Source organism: Dermochelys coriacea, chromosome 8, assembly GCF_009764565.3.
Source record: "Dermochelys coriacea isolate rDerCor1 chromosome 8, rDerCor1.pri.v4, whole genome shotgun sequence".
Taxonomy (NCBI): domain Eukaryota; kingdom Metazoa; phylum Chordata; order Testudines; family Dermochelyidae; genus Dermochelys; species Dermochelys coriacea.
The window spans coordinates 75,280,800-75,299,288 of NC_050075.1; the positions used below are offsets into that span (position 1 = coordinate 75,280,800).

Below are 18,489 nucleotides of genomic sequence, written 5' to 3' on the forward strand. Positions count from 1 at the left end.
TCTTCATATTGTTTACCATGTTTGAAACTGAAATGAGTAATGCAAGAAACTTTATCACCCAGACAGGAGGAACTATATCCTCCTAGATTGGTGTTATTAGGGAACAGGAAAGGATAAAAACAGTTTTTCCAAGTCCAGCATTCAAAAATCACCAGTCATGACAAAATATCATAATGCTGGCTTAAAAATGAGATTCTAAATAGTAATAAGTTTAGAGTTCTACTTATTTGCTTTCTGGCTATAAGCATTTAGAATTCATATTTTCAAGCTGTTCTCCACAGCTATGAGGACTGGAAACTTAAAAAAAAAAAAATAAAGTAAACAGAGTCTTAAAAAAAATCAAAAAAAAAATCACAATTTGATTTCAAGAGTGGGGTCTTTACAACTACCACCAAATATCATGACACCACTGATAATAATTGGAAGAGTTAGCAACACTTGAAAGGTAGCACAATCTGCACACCTTGCAGCCAGCACCTATAGTTCTGCTATAGGGAAATCTACATTACTAATTGCTGTAAGCTAGAGAAAGGTGACAATGGACTTCCAACCCAAGTGCCATCCTTAGACCTGCCGAGGATCCCCTCCATCCCCTGCACCCTTTGGTAAGTGCAGAGATCTCCCTGTATTCCAGGCTAGGGGGAGAAGAGAAATGAAGATATCCATGATAATTAAAATATCCTCTTTTCTTCCTCTCTATTCTCTTCCCTCCAGGCTGCTATTTCTCACTTTTTGTTCCCCTCTTTGCTAATGAGGTGTTTTAAGGCATCTCTCTCCCCTCAAAGGCTAGGTAAGTGGCCAATGCATTTACAGGCTACAAATAAAGATATCTGCTTATGTAATGAATCACCCATGTTTTAAAGAAAGAATCTCAGATCATTTATTCAAACTTAATGGAAGGTCTGCAGGTCTTGTTAATTTTATGACGAATTAAAATGTTTACATTTCTTTTGGAACACAGTTTGAAGATCACAAAATGGAATATGTCAAATAAAATCTTATAGTCCTATAATCTCAGAAATATTTTTTGTGTTGTCACCTGTCAAATGTATCATTTTGGTTAACTCTAAATAAAACTGCACATAAGCTTTAAATGCTCAAAATGAAATAAGACAGATATGTGAGAGATCAGAAGAAATAATCAGCAACTCCAACTAAGTGTAGTTAACACTTAAAACTCAAAGAGTTCAGTCTGTAGCAGTACTGCAGCATATGGTCATTTCACACTGTCAAGCACTATGATTTAGGAGAAACAATGCTAAAAGTTTAATGAAATTTGATTGTGCAGAACACACACACAGAGCAGCATTTATCTCTGCTTGTCAACCACAGTATCATATAAAGAATTCAACAACCTTTTCTGAATAAAAGCCCCACTGTGTGGGGGCTGCTTACTGTTAATTGTATATTCTCAGCTCAAGATCTTACATAAATAATTTCCTTGTCAACAGTTATGCTCCAGCACAGAGAACATGCCTGAAAGTTGCCTAGTTAAACTGCATGTTTCCATATGAAAATTGACATCATGATGGCTGTTGGAAGCATCCCTAAGAGCACAGGTGAAAAGAGAACAGACCTTTACCCCATGGCTCTGTCTGACTCAGTGGTTCTCAACTATGGTCCATCGCTTGCTCAGGGAAAGCCCTGGTGCGCTGGGCCGGTTTGTTTACCTGCCACGTCCGCAGGCTTGGCCAATCGCGGTTCCCACCGGCCGCGGTTCGTCGCTTCAGGCCAATGCAGGCTGCAGGAAGTGGCACGGGCTGAGGGATGTGCTGGTTGCCCTTCCTGTAGCCCCACGGCCTGCGCTGCTTCGTGCGGCTCCCATTGCTTAAATTCATAATTTTGTGAGCTTCCTTGTTGTGAGAGCCATGAAGAATGAAATAGTCTAGCCATCAGCCCTTCTCTCCTTTATGCTTCCCTGACCACACACACATCTCTACTTCTTCCCTGATGGGCTGGTTTAGCCCTCCTGAGCTGAGACCATCTATGTATACAAAAGTACATTTGTAGAATATATATAAAATCAAAGCAGGGTTAGGTTAGGTGCCTAAAGCCACCTATGAGCTGTGTTGGCTTTCTTGTTCTTTTCAGTACTATATGTAGCTGAATGCCTGAATATATAAACACTTGTAAAATATTTAGATTGCTTTAGGTACGTGGGTAGCTATTTACTTCACAAGTCAGTGACACTCACTACTGCATGTGCTACTGATCAAAGAAAAATAATTAAGAGGTCTGTCTGCATTTCCGTTTGAAACTCCAATTTGGAAGAGAATAATATCTTGGCAACTTCAAAACTGAATTAGGATGAAATTTAGAAAATATGGTATGAATCCAGGACAGCAATTTCTTGTGAAAAGTGGCATCTTTAAAAAAATTACAGCACATCAAAAAGCAGACTATTTCTACTCTTTCTGACAATTTTTGACAAGCTTTGGATCAATATTGGCTAACGTTAAACAAATCTTTTCTTTTCCCTCCACCTTTCTGTAAACATTTATGGGCGAGATCTTCACTCCCACTCCAATTGTTCTACATCATATAAAAGGGCTGGAACTGCATAAAGGGGATCTAAAAGCCCTGTATCTACTGGGGGAGGATTCCCCTGAGGTAAGCAATCACAGGCCTGCCTCCTGAGGAACTCATTGCAAACCCTAGCATAAGAGGCATGTGGGGACAGGATTACAGATGGGGCCACAGTACACAGCACTGCAGAGATTCTGGGCAGCAATACAGCCCACAGGGCAGCCCCAGGAGGCTGCTGTAAGTTAGACAACCTTGGGGACATGGCTAAGTTACACTGGAGGCCACTCCAACCCCCAGTACAACTCAGGATTTGGAGGGTACAAAAGGTGATTTAAAGCCAATTTAGCCCCCCTATCTCCTGGACTGCAAATTCTTTAGAAGTTCAGCAGAGAATCTCACCCTATTTAGTTAAACACAATACATTCAGATAATGGATTACCTTATTTTAGTTTCAAATCATATTCAGTGGCAACACAACATAAGAGACTAGTTTGCATCATATGGTATTTAAAAACCATCATATATAAATATGTAACACCCTATTCAATGAATGAATAGGTACAACTGTAAAGAGTTATATTCCCTTGCCACACAAGGACTTTTTTGTACTTTTAATAATTATTTATTTCAAACAAATAGGCGGTAAAGCAATACTCTTACTTTAAGGCTTTGATAAGTCTACTAATGCAATAAAACTATTATTATTCAGAAGTTGACAAGAAGAATCTTTTAGTGTACCAAGCCTTTATAAATAAAATCTTAGATTAAACTTTACTGATGTCAAAATCCAAAATAAATTTTAGGGTCTTCTTCATATTAGAAATTTGTCGACAAATCAGCACAATGCGTCAGTTTCTACTTAGGAGGAATATGGGACTCAAATCAACCAACCCACTGAGCGTCACAGGTCAGCAATGAAGTGCATTGTGTTCAGGGAGAACAGTACATGGTAGCCCAAATTGCATCAGCCTGTACTACAACTGGAGTATAGCAAATGCCATCAGATCCTCTCTGTCAGAACTTCAATTTACTAGGGTCAGACCTCCTCAACACACACACACACGCCACAATTTTTACATATTGCACAACTCCCTATTTGAAGGAGATTGACTCTCACGCACCATGACATAACTGAGGGAGTTAAATAAAAATCGAAGCAGCATTGGTCATCTGAATTCTCCTCACAAAACATATTCAGATGGGAAAAAACTAATTAAGTTGTTACCTTGCTTAACTTCAGGCAATAACGTACAGTAGATTATACTCCACTTGATCAGTGGGTGCTTGAGACAAATACTTTGTTAGGACATCTCCCAAGGAATGGCATGGACTAAAGCTTAACTCGCAACAGTATTAACAACAAAAAATTGCTGCTTAATGGAGACTCATTCAGCAATTGCCATGTTGCTGAGTGGTGTTCTGCCAGTTTGAAATTATGCATTCTGGCCTAAGGGCAGATGTTGCTGAATACAGATTAAAAGAATTTAAAACTGAGTAAACATGAATTATAGAGTGACTAGCTTGTTCTTGAATTTTTATTCAATACAATATTTCAAGTCTTTCGGGTTAGTTTAAATATTGGCTGCTTCTCTTATAACAGATGTTCTCAATCAGGCTGCTCAGCTGCCCACTGGGACAATTCTACCATATATCCCAGAAGTTCACAAAATTGATTTTTTCTTTAATAGATACAGTTTATTTTAACATGGTACTGAAAGCTGGTAGGCACAGGCATGGAGTAAGGTTAGTTACAACTCACTCTAATGATAAAGGTTCACAGGTAGGAAGTATAATCTAATGTGTGCTATTTAAATAATTACACAATCATACTGTGTTACAGACAACTACATATGCTCATAAGTATTAAATGATTATTACTACTTGTACCCCCATCTTATATTTAGCTGTTATGCTCGTGGGTAAGATTTAAAATATTCTATGCTTATAACTTAAATTCAAGTTTATAAAACAAGCTTAACAAAACATACTAAAAAACCTTGTTAAAAGCAAGAGGTTGCCTCTAGAGTGAAGATTTTCCATTAGAACACATTAATATTTGATGGATGATCTTGAATTGAAAACATCTAACTTACAAACATCAACATGCAGAAGTGTTTAAAGAGACCTCCAGAATTAAGTTTTTGATGTTATGAAATGCTGGTAGTTAAATAATTTGATGAAAACTAATGTTATTTGCAACTATGGACTTAAAATGTCCCATAATTAAAGCCTTTATCCTATTAGGTTAGATTATGACGGGGGAAGGGAGTATTTCAAAGCTCTTTTCTTGAATCCTAAAAATTCATTTTTATAATAGGGAAAAGAGACACTAGCATTTACTTGGGTGAATGATAAGAACAAATTACCCAACGTTTTATGTTTACTGACCTGTTCACAGAATCCAATATAGTTGCCTTACATATTGTTTTAACCCTTTGACGGCAACAGAAGCTAACATTCATATTTTTAATTTTTTTGTCCACTACACTTAAATTAAGCTATAAAAACTGATTCAAAACCAAAGGCTTGAATGCTAACTATTGCAGGAGGTGGGATTCATTAACATCTTATCTTTGTTCACTGCTCCCACTACTGTCAGTTTCTTCACCTGCAGCCCCCAGAAATCGCTGACTTGCTCAAGTAAATGTTTTGCTTATATATATTCTTCCTTAAAAATAAAAACCCCCTTTATTGTCACTTTTTATTTCTTAAGTGCCCACACATCAACAGACAGGGTAAAATCTTTGGCCACTGAATTCAAGGGGGCCAGATTTTCACCCATAGTGCAGATAAATGGAGAAGACTTTAGTTAAAGGTAAAAGGAACACCACAGACAATTTAATGCAATAATCAGTATATATAATCTGGTCTGCTCAACAATACACTTGATACTCTCAGTAATAGAAGCGTTTAATATAAACTGAAAAAGCAATTGATTTTATCGGCCTTGATTTTATCAACTAGTTGATTTTATCCAACTAGTGATTTTTAACTAATTTATCAATGGCTTACAAGAAAGCCTCCTGATACACTACACTACTTATGAGATGCCTTTAAAACTGGTTTAGTATAAAAGAGATGGTTGTATAGAAGAATGATCCTGGGGTTAGCCTACAGAATTGGAGTTCTGCTCTTAGCTGGGCAACAGACTTTTTGAGTTACCAGTAAATGCTTCATTTCCCCATGCAAAACAGCAATATTACTTTCCCCACAAGTTTGTTGGGAGGCTGAAGTGAATACATGTGAAAATGCTTTTCCATAATTCTTTTAACTGTATTATATATGACTATGTAGGGGAGATGTGTTAGGACAACATGGGTCTATAGTTACCTGACCAATTAAAAAAATAGCTGATTTTAAAAAAATTGGTAGATATTGATAGTAAGTTTTTTACTAATAAAGAACAGAGCTGTAAGCATGAATAGCAGGAAGTACCGACTACACCTGTCTTTTCTTTCCGCAAAGCTCTACTTTGTCAGCTGCCAGCTGTTACAGATAACAGCCAGACAAATTACTTCAATGATGTTGTATCAATGGAATATCATTAATCACAAAAAGAGTGCAGATCAGAGAGGGGGAAAAAAACCTAGAACTTCCCTATACCATTAACTTCCTGAGAATGGCAACTAGTAGTCACTGAAGGAAAGTAAATAGAGGTCATAAAAAAGTTGGAGATTTTATATTAATATGCAAAATGTGATGCTATTTATCACTTTTCTAGCATTATTTATTCAATAAGGATTTTGCAAACAAAGTAAAATGTCAAATGTAAAAACACACGAGACTTGTTTTAGAAATGCATTGCAATTCCCAAAGACAAAAATATAGTGAGTCAAATTTCACCCTCAATTACAACCATGCATTCTCATTCATATTGTGCACCATCAGTGTACCAGAAGACAGAATTTGCAGTGTGTGTATCAGCATAAATAAAATTAAATGAACTGATGTGAAACTTGTTTGAAATATTAAATGAACAAGCATATGCTTGTTTCCACAGCATAAACAACTCTGCCATACTGTAGAGTGATATGTTAAAATGCAATTCTCCTCTGAGAAGTAACTGTAAAAATGACACATGCCACTATATAACACCTCGGCTTCCTGTGTATTATCAGAGGGTTATCTACTATACTAACATTAATTTGTCTTTAGTCCAGAGACAGGGTCTGAATCTCTAGTCTTGTGTATAACATTCCTTCTGAATATTTTCCTTGCTATATGTGTATAACCAATTCAGTTCCCACAGTAATTGTTCTAGAAAAAATGCAGATTTCAGAATATTCAGCAGATATCGGACAACAGGTCAAATCCTCCCATACTACTTAGCTGCTTCATGCTGATCCAGTGATGCACAGCAGCTCGGAAGCTAGCTTAACCAGGTAGCTGGGAATTTTCTTGTTTCACCATGGCCCGGCCCAGGGCACTGGGGGAATTAGAAGGCCTATGCTCTGTGATCCCCAGGTCTAACTGCAGTATTGCCAACCCCAACACATTAAAAAAAAGTCATGAGACTGGATTAAATATTAGGTTTAAAAATAATTTGAGGGTTCTATTTATTTGCCTGCTGGTTTTTGAGCCTTTAGGGCTCAGGTTTTCAAACTTTTCTCTGCAGCCCACGAGGGCTAGAAACTATTTTTTTTATTTAAAGTTACAATTCTCACCAAATCACATGACTCCAGAAGCTGTACCTTTAAGACACCAAATATGATCATAAAAGTCTCAAGAACTGGCAAAACTGAGAATAACTTCTTGGGCAGCCAGGTGCAAGACAGAGCAGCCATGACGTTGCTCTAACTCACACTGTAGACCAGACCAGTCACCAGCCAGGCGCTAAGCTGAGGGAAGCATCAAGATGGCTCAAAGCCATCTTTACTTTCTTCTCCCAGGTCCTATGCCAAGCACAGCTCAAGCAGACCAGAGGATATGGTCCACTGTTTTGTATTAGAAACATAATATAGTCATATATTAATCAGAACTAAATTAGGATACAACACCTAGATAACCCAATTGGTGTAATTAGTGGTGTAAATATGATTATATACCTCTCAACATTTGTAATATTTCATGGCATTTAAAGCCATAACATTTATTTTGGGAGCTGTTCCAAAAGATTTTCACTTGGCTGGTTTATAATTAAGAAATTTGTTAGTTAAATCCCAGAAGAAATAAGTATCAATTTGTTTGCTATAAATAAAATTGCTTCCCAGAAATGTAGTTCCCCCACCCCCCAGATACATATCACAAAGTCAGACCTAGTTTAAAGGATTCCATTTATTTGAAGTCAGTTCCCTCTGCTAACCAGACCAACAGATCAAAGATACTTCTCACTTCTTATACGCTACTGCTTTTTTTTTTTTTTCCTTCTCTCTTGACTTTGGCCCTCCTTTTATTCCACCTCCCATTCTCAGATCAGCTCCTTATGAATCAAATGTCTTCCCACCCAACTCCTCCTTAAGTCCTATTTTTATTAATCTTTCTTACACTGATCCCCTCACTGATCATACCTTCCCGTTTTTTCATATTTCTCAACTTATGTTGGGTGGAGTTAGCACCTGATCCTGCAAACACAAATGTGACAGGTTTCAGAGTAGCAGCCGCGTTAGTCTGTGTCCACAAAAAGAAAAACAAGTACTTGTGGCGCCTTAGAGACTAACAAATTTATTTGAGCTTTTTATTATTATAAAAATAATATGATTTTTATAGAATATATATATATATAAATATAAAAATAATATAAAAAAGCTTATTATAAGCTTTTGTGAGCTACAGCTCACTTCATCGGATGCATTCCATTTATTTGAGCATAAGCTTTCGTGAATGCATCCGAAATTATGAATGCTTATGCTCAAATACATTTGTTAGTCTCTAAGGTGCCACAAGTACTCCTTTTCTTTTTACACATGGTAAGACTAGGGCCTTAGAATGGAAGCTTTTCAGAGCATGGACCTTGTAAATATTCTGTAAAATTACAATCCTCTGTAAAACAAAACACACATTCTACTTCAATGGGCAACAGATCTTCTGGATACTTAGATATATCCATGGTTTGCACATAAATCCAAGTATATTTTATAAATAAAATGTTTCTTTCATAAACAGCTAACAAAAATCAATGAATTTAGTAGTGAATAGTGAAAGTGTCTCCTTGCTATGGCTTGTCAGTACTTTCTGTGAAAGCTATGGAAAAATTCTGGTAAAGATTGATTCAGATATACAGTGTGTCGCAGGTGGAAAAACTACAGTCCAATTCACCTAGGTAAATAACTCATCAATACTTTATAAATGTATCCACCTGTACTCAGTTACTATGGAAACTATTTACCATAAAATTGATCATAGTTTAGTTTTAGAACTTTCTAACACAATAATTTGATTATCTACTTTTCAGTCCAATATACAAACCAAACACTTGGAATAATGCAGCTGAGTAAAGAGACAAGCCAGGAATAGATTTGCTGCTACTAAATATGTCCAAACTTAAAAGAAGGATGTGAAAGATAAGCACAATATTTTTCTGATTAAACTTCACTGTTTGCAAAACTTCTGCTATTCCAGTCCTGGGCTTCTCAAAGGGTATTTTCTTTCAAAAAAAATTCCCCTGCATTGCTAATGTTGTCATAATGGTGGTAGCAACAATGAGAGCATTAGTGCAGACAGTGGTCTGGGCCGCCACTGGCTTTTTATGAACTATTTTCCCTAACGCAACTCGGAGTAGGTATACACATTTTGGCCTAAAAGCATTACTATTTCTGTTTAAAAGTTATAGTCCCAGCTCTGCTGTTGACCTACTGTGTGACCTCAGGCAAGTGACTTCACTGCTCTATACCTCAATTTCTCCATCTACAAAATGAGGAGAATGCTACTAACTCTTGTTTGTAAAGCTACATAAAAGTAGGTATTGTTAAGAGACCAGACTTGTGACAGAATACTGAAAATTATGAAGGCTGGCATTTGGTTGTATTTAACTTATGCTCATCCCTTTAAAAACATTCCCTTATAAACTACTTCCCACAAACACCCGTTTTGCTGTGAGTGACTTACATATGTCTCTGGCAACACCAGATAATCTTAAGATATTTATACCTTTTGTTTGTTTGGTCCCCAACTAGCTGTACCCAGACCCTCACCCCACGAAGCCTCACTCTCCCAGCACCCAGGCTCTCCTGCCGAACCCCCGACACCCACACTGGTGAGGTCAAACCACCTTCACCTGGAAGCCCCTGCAGAGTCCCATTGCCTCTGCACATGGAACCCACCCCGCAACGAGCCCCTGTGCATTCAGCTCCCACCACACTAGACCCCCCCCATTGAGCTGCCTGCACCCAGATTGTCCCATTCAGAATCCTCTCACCCCACACCTGGATCCCCCCACACTAAGTCCCTCCACACTTAAATCCTGCCTGGTTGATCCAGCCTACCCCTACCTGGAGTGCCTGGTGTAGAGGGGCAGAGCCCCAGGGTGTTTCTGGGTCAGGCCCAGGCCTTGAGGCTGCAGCCTCACCAATGAGTTCATGTCCCAAGAGTGGGGGAGTTGCAGAATGATCATCTACCTTCATGCAGCCAGTGGCCTGTGCTCCCCACTGCTATACTGGAGCCTCTGCATTTATTTATTGACAAATAAAACTTGCAGAATTTTAAGATGTGTGTGCAAAATTTTTAATTTTTTGGCGCAGAATGCCCTCAGGAGTAAGTACCTGAGATCATACTGAGTTTTAGCTCCACCAGTAACAACAGAGAACCATAAGGTATTGCAGGTCTTCCAAAGTTATCCGTTATCTTAGGCCTTCTTTACATTCAAAAGTCGTATTGCTTTAACTATACCAGTACAGAACCCCACTAGCGTCAACACCGCTATACTGGCGCAGCTTATTCCAGCTATCGAGGTTTAACTGAATCCTCTAAGGGTTGTACCAGTACAACTATCTTGATTTAAGAAAAAAAAAATCACACCCCTAACTGAAATAGTTATGCAGGTATAATGTGTCCATGCAGACCAGGCTTTCAGCAACCTTTCTGAATTCTCTCAAGCATAGCTTTCAGCTTGCTTCAGAAACAATGGGACAATTCAACACGGATTTACACCCTGTGAAATCTCACTCAAGTCAGTGGGACTGCACAGCGTATGTCACCAATGAATTCGGACCATTCTTTAGAAAGTTTACTGAGATAAAATTAAAGCTTTGAATGTAAAAGATTGTGATAAAAGAAAAAGATACAAGTGTATTTGTCTAACAGATGGCTTATGTTTCATGATAAAAATGTTTGCATTTAATGTATAAAGATTACCTATTAATAAGGAAGCAGGTACATTTTCAAAGGGATGTTTCTATCACAAATAAAGCTAGTACTTAGCAATTCACTCTGTGATGATATATATTACAATTAAGTTTGCTCAGTGGGTGAACCCAAAGTAATTTCAATGCCAAGACTTTATGTCTAAATCCTGTTGCTAACAACCCCACTGAGCTACTAAATATACTGTACTACATGCATCATCATCAACATCTTGCTTTTCTTCAGAATCACCCAGACTACAGTCAACTTATTTCTTTCTTTACAAAAGGTGCAGCAAAGACTTTCTGAGTCTTGTGGAAGCAAACTTTTTGATTTATTCTTGATTTATTTATTATGCACACTAATGTGTGTGTGGTGCAAGGAGAAGGAAAGCAAAACTAAAAAGTAAACACTCAAATGAATCAAATATATTTTCAATAATTAAAAGTTAAAGATTCTGAACTATTAACGCCTATGTATTTTATAAATAAGGCTGGATGGTTTTTCACCTGTGTGTCCAGGGTCCAACTGTGGCATGAGATTCAAATGATGTGGCATGATGTGAAGTGTGTTGACACAACTCTTTCTCCAATGGACAAAAATCAACATGACAAAAGTACCTTCCATAATGCGTGTGGTGTCTGTAGGAGAGGGCCAGGGCTGGAATTGGTATGAAAATCAGAGCTGCATCTTATTCATACAAAGGGCAGAAATGAGATGGTGGGGGAAACACTATAGCTTCCCAGCTATATTTGTGGCTTGTGGATTCAAAATAAAAGGGTGTGTGTGTGGGGGAAACAGGAATTGAACTAAAAATGTAAGGTTCCATGAGGTTACTCCCTCCAGAAGGTCCAAAACATGCGTTTATCAGTGGAAAAAATCCCAGTATTTCTATTGACTTGTGTATTTTCCTCCTATCTAGAATTCTTATCTTATTGGGTATTTTGGGTTTTTTAGGGTAGGCATGGAGGAGGGCAAAGTAAGGGCCACTAACAGGACCAAGGACTAGAAAACACTCCACTTTGTGCACAATGCTCACACCCCTCAAAACTAAGGCTCATGGCACTTCTTACACTACCATACATATATAAACACAAACACATGGACTCTTCCCACATAACCTCACAGGTGCAAGACACCTGAAAGGGGGCCATGACCCCAGTCTCCTCCTACATTGGGCAGTAGATGTGGCAGGTATGCAAGTCAGTGAATGCTCATCCTATGCAACAAGGGACTTTGGGAAGCATTATACGTTGGTGCTCCCTATTAGTGATGAGGCTAAAGACTATAATTTAGTTTTAAAGTAGTGGTGAACTTTTTCACACTCAGCAAGGTATGCAGGTGGTGACTGCACTAGGCAATTACAAAATTACTGTACTGCATACATTTCCCAAGTAACTTCTGAATGGTGCTAGGAGGAAGTACAGTATCATACATAAATACTAGGTTTATACTAATAAGCTGAATAAGCAGAATTGAGTATGTTTAGAAAAAAGTGCTAAAACTTGCTTAGCAGAAAACTTATTTTGCACTTTAACATTCATAGAATGATAGGACTGGAAGGGGATGACTCGAGAGGTCACCTAGTCCAGTCCCCTGCACTCATGGCAGGACTAGGTATTATCTAGACGTGGGGTTCTCAAACTAGGGGTCAGGACCCCTCAGGGGGTCAAGAGGTTATTACATGGGGGTTATGAGCTGTCAGCCTACACCCCAAACCCCGCTTTGCATCCACGATTTATAATGGGTGTTAAATATATTAAAAAGTGTTTTTAATTCATAAGGAGGGTCGCACTCAAAGGCTTGGTGTGTGAAAGGGGTCACCAGTACAAAAGTTTGAGAACCACTGATCTAGACCATCCCTGACAGGTGTTTGTTTTACCTGCTCTTAAAAACCCTCAATCATGGAGATTCCACAACCTCCCAAAGCAATTTATTGCAGTGCTTAACCACCCTGACAGTTAAGAAATTTTTCCTGATGTTCAACCTAAGCCACCCTTGCAGCAATTTAAGCTTATTGCTTCTTGTCCTATCCTCAGCAGTTAAGAAGAACAATGTTTCTCCCTCCTCCTTGTAACAACCTTCTATGTACTTGAAAACTATTATCATATCTCCTCTCAGTCTTCTCTTTTCCAGACTAAACAAACCCAATTTTTTCAATCTTCCCTCACAGATCACATTTTCTACACCTTGTGACAAAGCTCTGTCCTTGCCACCATGGGTCCCACATTTCCTGACGGATTTTGCTAGCCTCAGAGGCTCACTGTGACCCTCCACGTAACCCTTCTCTCTCTAGAGACAAGGGTCACAGTCTACTGAGCCATTTTCATCATAAGCCAGCGAGGAGGGTGAGGAGAAGTTATCCTCCCTTGCACAGTCTCCCAGTCTCAGTGATTAATCAGGGGGCAAAGGGGGGAGGGGGAGAGAGGCTCGGACCCACCCTCTACTCCAGGCTCCAGCCCAGGGACCCTAATAGTATCACCTATGGTAGCTGACCTTTTAGAAACATGACACGTACAATTCCCTGGGCTACTTCACCCCACAGCAGCCCTCACTTCCTCAAGCTCCACTGCACCCTTACCTCAGGGCCTCCTTCCTTGTGCCTGATATGGTGTGTATGACTCAGCCTCTCCAACAGCGCAACTTCTTCCCATAGCTCCTGACATGCACACCCACCTGACTAACTGGGAAGCTTTTAACTAGTTTCAGCCAGCCCCTGATTGGCTTCAGGTGTCCCAATCAACCTAGCCTTCTCCCTGCCTTCTGGAAAGTTCTTAATTGGCCCCAGGTGTCTTAATTGACCTGGAGCAGCTGCCATTTCACTTATCCAGGTACCAGGGATTTGGTTAGCCTGGATCTAATACATCTATTTCCCACTTTTCTATAGTCATCTGGCCTTGCCCCATCACAACCTTTAATCATTTTTGTTGCTCTTCTCTGGACTTTCTCCAATTTGTCCACATCTTTCCTGTGCCCAGAACTGGACACAATACTCCAGCTGAGGCCTAATAAGCACGGAGTAGGGTGGAAGAATTACTTCTCGTGTCTTGCTTACAACACTGCTGCTAATACATCCCAGAAGGATGTTTGCTTTTTTGCAACAGTGTTACACTGTTGACTCATATTTACCTTGTGGTCCACTATGACCCCCAGATCCCTTTCCGCAGTACTCCTTCTTAGGCAGTCGTTCCCCATTTTGTAGATGTGCAACTGATTGTTCCTTCCTAAGTGGAGTACTTTGCATTTGTCCTCATTGAATTTCAGCCTATTTACTTCAAACCATTTCTGAACATTCATGATCTATTAATCAAAAACATAAGAAAAATGGAAGAAAGCATAATCTTGCTTAGTGTAACCTGGATGAAAGTTGGATTCTTTGCTTTTTAAATTATAAAGTGGAATGAGACTCAAAAAATGACTCTGTAAAGATGGCATTGTGCATCCATAACTGTCATGAACTCCAGATGAGTGATATTCAGACCTCAGTGGTTCAGGAGCCAAATTAGTGATCAACATTACCCAAAAGAGCCACAGAAGCGTGAATTCATTGTTTCATTTACTATCTATCTACCAACCACTTTCACAGCAAAATGACGTGACCAAGTATTCTACAATTGGCTAACAACATAGTAAAGCATCCTGACTAGTTAGTAACTAAATCAGTGTTTTAATATCATGTGCTGCAAAGACACATTAAAGAGCCACTTGAGCAACCAAGACTCAGTTTGAGTGTCACTGATTTAGATCAAATGGGCTCATTTTACAAGTAAAATGAAGATTTTTCTAACTAGTGGTCCTACAAACTCATCTTGGGATTAGAAAAATATTCAGCTTGGGTTCTATCTGTAATAAAGAAAGACTTTCCAGCTGAAATTTGGCTCAACTATCAACAGAATTGTTAACCAAAATTGCATCCAGCTGACTCACTCTAAGGTGTGTTGTCTCTGTTGGGGTAACAGGAATAAAAGCTTATTTTAGTTATTAAACTAAATAGACGTAACTGACTAGACAGAACTGACAGAAAGGAAGCAGGTCTGTGGAGTAAGAGTGACATTTTTACATTGTTACTTTGCAGAATAAACTCACATCCAATATATTTTTACAGCAAGTATAGGCCTATTTAATTCTCACACATCAAGAATGCAACATTTAGCATAAACACATCCAACAGAAATTTATGAAAAAGCAAATTTCTCTTGAAACAATTTAGAGAGATTTCTTTATGCCTCTTTTTTCAAGCAATAGGTATGTCATCAATATTGTCTGTGAAGTAAAAACAAGCCACTTGTATCCAGATTCTTCAGTCCCTGCATTGTCATCTCTTAGACTAAACCTCTAGAGTACATCTCCACATGACACATTTACCTAAAGTGGCTGCACATGTCTAACGTAGGCTTTTGTTTAGTGATCATGGTCGTTTTGAGTTTGTTTAAATACAGAGTCCTAATGCTTACCCACTAATCCCAGGACGTTTTGAAATGCTCTCAAGCTTTTAGAGGGAAAAACTGTTGCATGGACTTTGCAGATGAAACTGACCACAGTTCACTGGAACCAGCCAGTTCAGATAAATAAAATGAAAGCAGACATTTCTTGAGAATATCTTGAAAGCTTTTCCATTAGACCGTATCAGGGGTATACAATCTTCCCTACCTTCCGATCCCCTCTTTCTTTAAATACTGTATACATTTATCTGCTTCATTTGATATCAAGCAAAGATCTTTGGGGGAAAAGATACATCTTCCAGTACGTTGTTTTATACTGCATTATATCACAGATATTACTATATCATCAAATTTAAACCCTCAACATTTCTAAAAGGAGAGACTGCAAACCATCACCACTGAACTTACTAGAATGAATTAGCAAGCAAATAAAGCATTTGGTCTGTGCATCATTTTAAAGTTGTTCCTGCTCCATGCCAGGCTTAGATGCAGAATTCAGTAATATTTGGGTATAGCCTCTTCACTGGATGTCAAAGGGCAGTCTAGGAAAGCACAGTATATAATAATATGGCAAATGAGAATGTATTGAACAGATAGATGGAATGCCTCAAGTTAGATTTTCATTAAAGGCTCAGACTGGACATTCATTTTTGAAATCATGATCATTTGGACTGTGTTAATCTGGTTGTTCTCTGGACAGGTAGCTCTACTACCTTAATAGACTATATTTTATACATAAAGAAAACCAATGTATTACACACACACCTTGCTAAGGAAATGAAGGAAAATTTTGTGCCATGGTAATATAAACTATTAAGCAGTAATCACATCCTGCTAAATTTGAGACATCACTAATGGTAACAGTAACCTTGGCCAGCAGCAAAGCAGGGAGTTCACAGACACAAAAGTATCCAGGGTACTCTGAAAATGCCCTGGGAAGTTTTCTTAATATCATTCTCCAGCACATGACACCCATATGTGACAAGAAAGTGATGAGTCATCGTATCTGTGCCTAAGGAGAGGGGTGCAAGCAAAGTCTGACACAGTTGCTACCTTTTTTTAAAAAAACAAAAAAACCAAAAACACCTTGGGTCCTCAAATCAGAGAGAGGCTACTTGTTTGTCATGTCTCCTTGAATTGGAAAATGAAACAGGTGGATTATTATGCGTAGCCCTCAAATCCCATTGCTCACTCCTTCATTCTAGCTCATGTTCTTATCCCCTCTGATCCCCCAGGTTATTCGTACATTAGAAGCTTCCATCATATCACCTTTCAGCCAAGCTGGGGAGATGTGCAATAGCTTCTTTTCAAGTTGTTGCTTATGCTACCCCATTGTTTGACTCTAGGAATAACACAGCCACTACCTGTCCCTGGGGCTGGATCATGCCCTGTTGATACTTGCACATGCAGAAGAGGCCCGCCATATACACATCTCCCTCTGTCAAAGAGGAAAGTGAAAGTGGTTTCAGACATCTCTTGAACCAGACCCCAAAGAAACCTCTTTGTGGGGGTCCACGGTGACCATCAGACTGCTGTTGACAAGCATCATCCCCCTATAGACCTCATGGAATTTTCAGGAAAGTTAATCCAGCCTAAAGCTTTTCCGTGGAGTCCCTCCATACCATGGAATACCTCTTCAGGAGCAGGAGCAGCCTGGGGAACAGCACTAGCAGGGAGCTGGGTTGGGAGCTCAGGAGAAGATGTATAGGACCGCCATCTGGATGTTCCTGGACTCCACTAGATTTCCCAGAGTTCCACAAGAATTTCCAAAAAGCCCTGGTTCTGAAGGCTGAACTCCCTTTTCTTTCAAGAAGTGAATCAATACTCTCCATCCAGATAGAGGAAAAGGGAGGAAATTCTTCAAGTTTTCCTCCCCTCTCTGCACTCATGTCTCCACTGGAGGAGGTAATTGGGCTATTGTTTAAAAAACAAAGACCATCACTTCTGTAACAAACCTGGTGCCCATTCTGGCTTCCACTGAAGCCAGTGGAAGCTTTATCCTTGCTTTCACCGGAATAAGATTAAGATAATTCTGAAGCCTTTGTCTCATGACTGGGCCCTTAGCAAGCAGAAGTAAGACAACTACTATTCTGAGCCTGTGACTTTGTAGAAAAAAGACTGCCCGCTACTACTGCATATTTAGCTTAGCTACATTTTAAAGCAACTGTAAAACTGCAATTACGTTTGTAAACATTTTTAAGCTCATTATTAATACTGTGTGTAGCAGATGACAAAAGACACACATTTTACTTGTGAACAAAATAGTCATTTCACTGAATATAAAGAAACTGCCTGAAAAATTCATAAGATCTGTTTCACAAATTACCAATTCAACCATAAGAGTGTATAGTAAAAATGACAAAAGATTTGTTCTTACAGTTGATAAAAAATTTATACCAAGGCATTCAAGTAAAGTTACTTTCTGTGTTCTGATTTAATGAATCATTTGAGCAGTATCTGGCTGGGTGACACAGATGTAGGGCTCGCTGAAGCCTACTCTAATGCCTACTGGTATAGCCTTCCTTGGGACAGTAAAGCCAGAACAATGTGTCAGACTGAAGTAATATCAAAGAAAGTAAGTGCAGTACTGGGGATGCTATGAGGTTGGCCCACAACACTTCTTGACCTGTGAATATCTGGTAAGTACTTCTCTGTCCTACAGGCTCCAGTGACCCAGGAAGCCCAAAAGAAGCAGCAGCAGTGCGGTAACAAACAGTCTCTGCAATAAGATTTTTGCAATCTTGTAATTCAAACTGAAAGACATACAAAGATTGCTTGATGGTTTTAACCCTACTGAAAGGGAGAATCTGACACTGTGTGAAACCACCAGTGATTTCTTAAAAGGTGAACTAATGTTAAATGTTTAATATGAATTTGTGAAAAGAACTGCCTGTTTTAGAAAACTGAAACCTTTACATTTTGCCTTTATTTAACTTTAAACCTGTACACTAATTTGGAGAATAAAAATGGGGAAAGTTACTTCATGTATTTGACTATAGTTTGTGTTTTTTATGACTTCAGAATTGTGTTGAAGGAGTATGTAAAATCAGGCTTATGATTAAGAAAAAAACTGTTGAAGACAAGATCTCACCACTTGCAAACTAAAATAACAATAAAGCTATTCTAAGTATGTTTAAATGCAGATTGGGGATGTTTAATTAAATATCCCAGTCCGAATGTGTCTGAATAAGTTATGGCTTCAAAATGAGAATTTTTCTATCTCAAAACACAAGTTTATTCAACA

The 18,489-nt window shown here is 38.8% G+C and overlaps 1 protein-coding gene across 6 annotated transcripts in view; it reads right to left on the reverse strand.

Moving 5' to 3' along the window:
• The window catches only part of RPAP2 (RNA polymerase II associated protein 2), a 62,547-nt gene that overhangs the window by 8,098 nt on the left and 35,960 nt on the right, over nucleotides 1-18,489 (reverse strand). The window contains exon 12 of one of the 6 annotated variants that reach the window (XM_038414440.2): nucleotides 14,909-15,787. The exons of the other annotated variants lie outside the window; for them this stretch is intronic. Coding sequence (XP_038270368.1) covers nucleotides 15,766-15,787 — 22 coding nt within the window. The 3' untranslated portion in view covers nucleotides 14,909-15,765. Of the gene's footprint in view, nucleotides 1-14,908; nucleotides 15,788-18,489 lie in introns of those variants that run through there. 6 annotated transcript variants of the gene reach the window in all.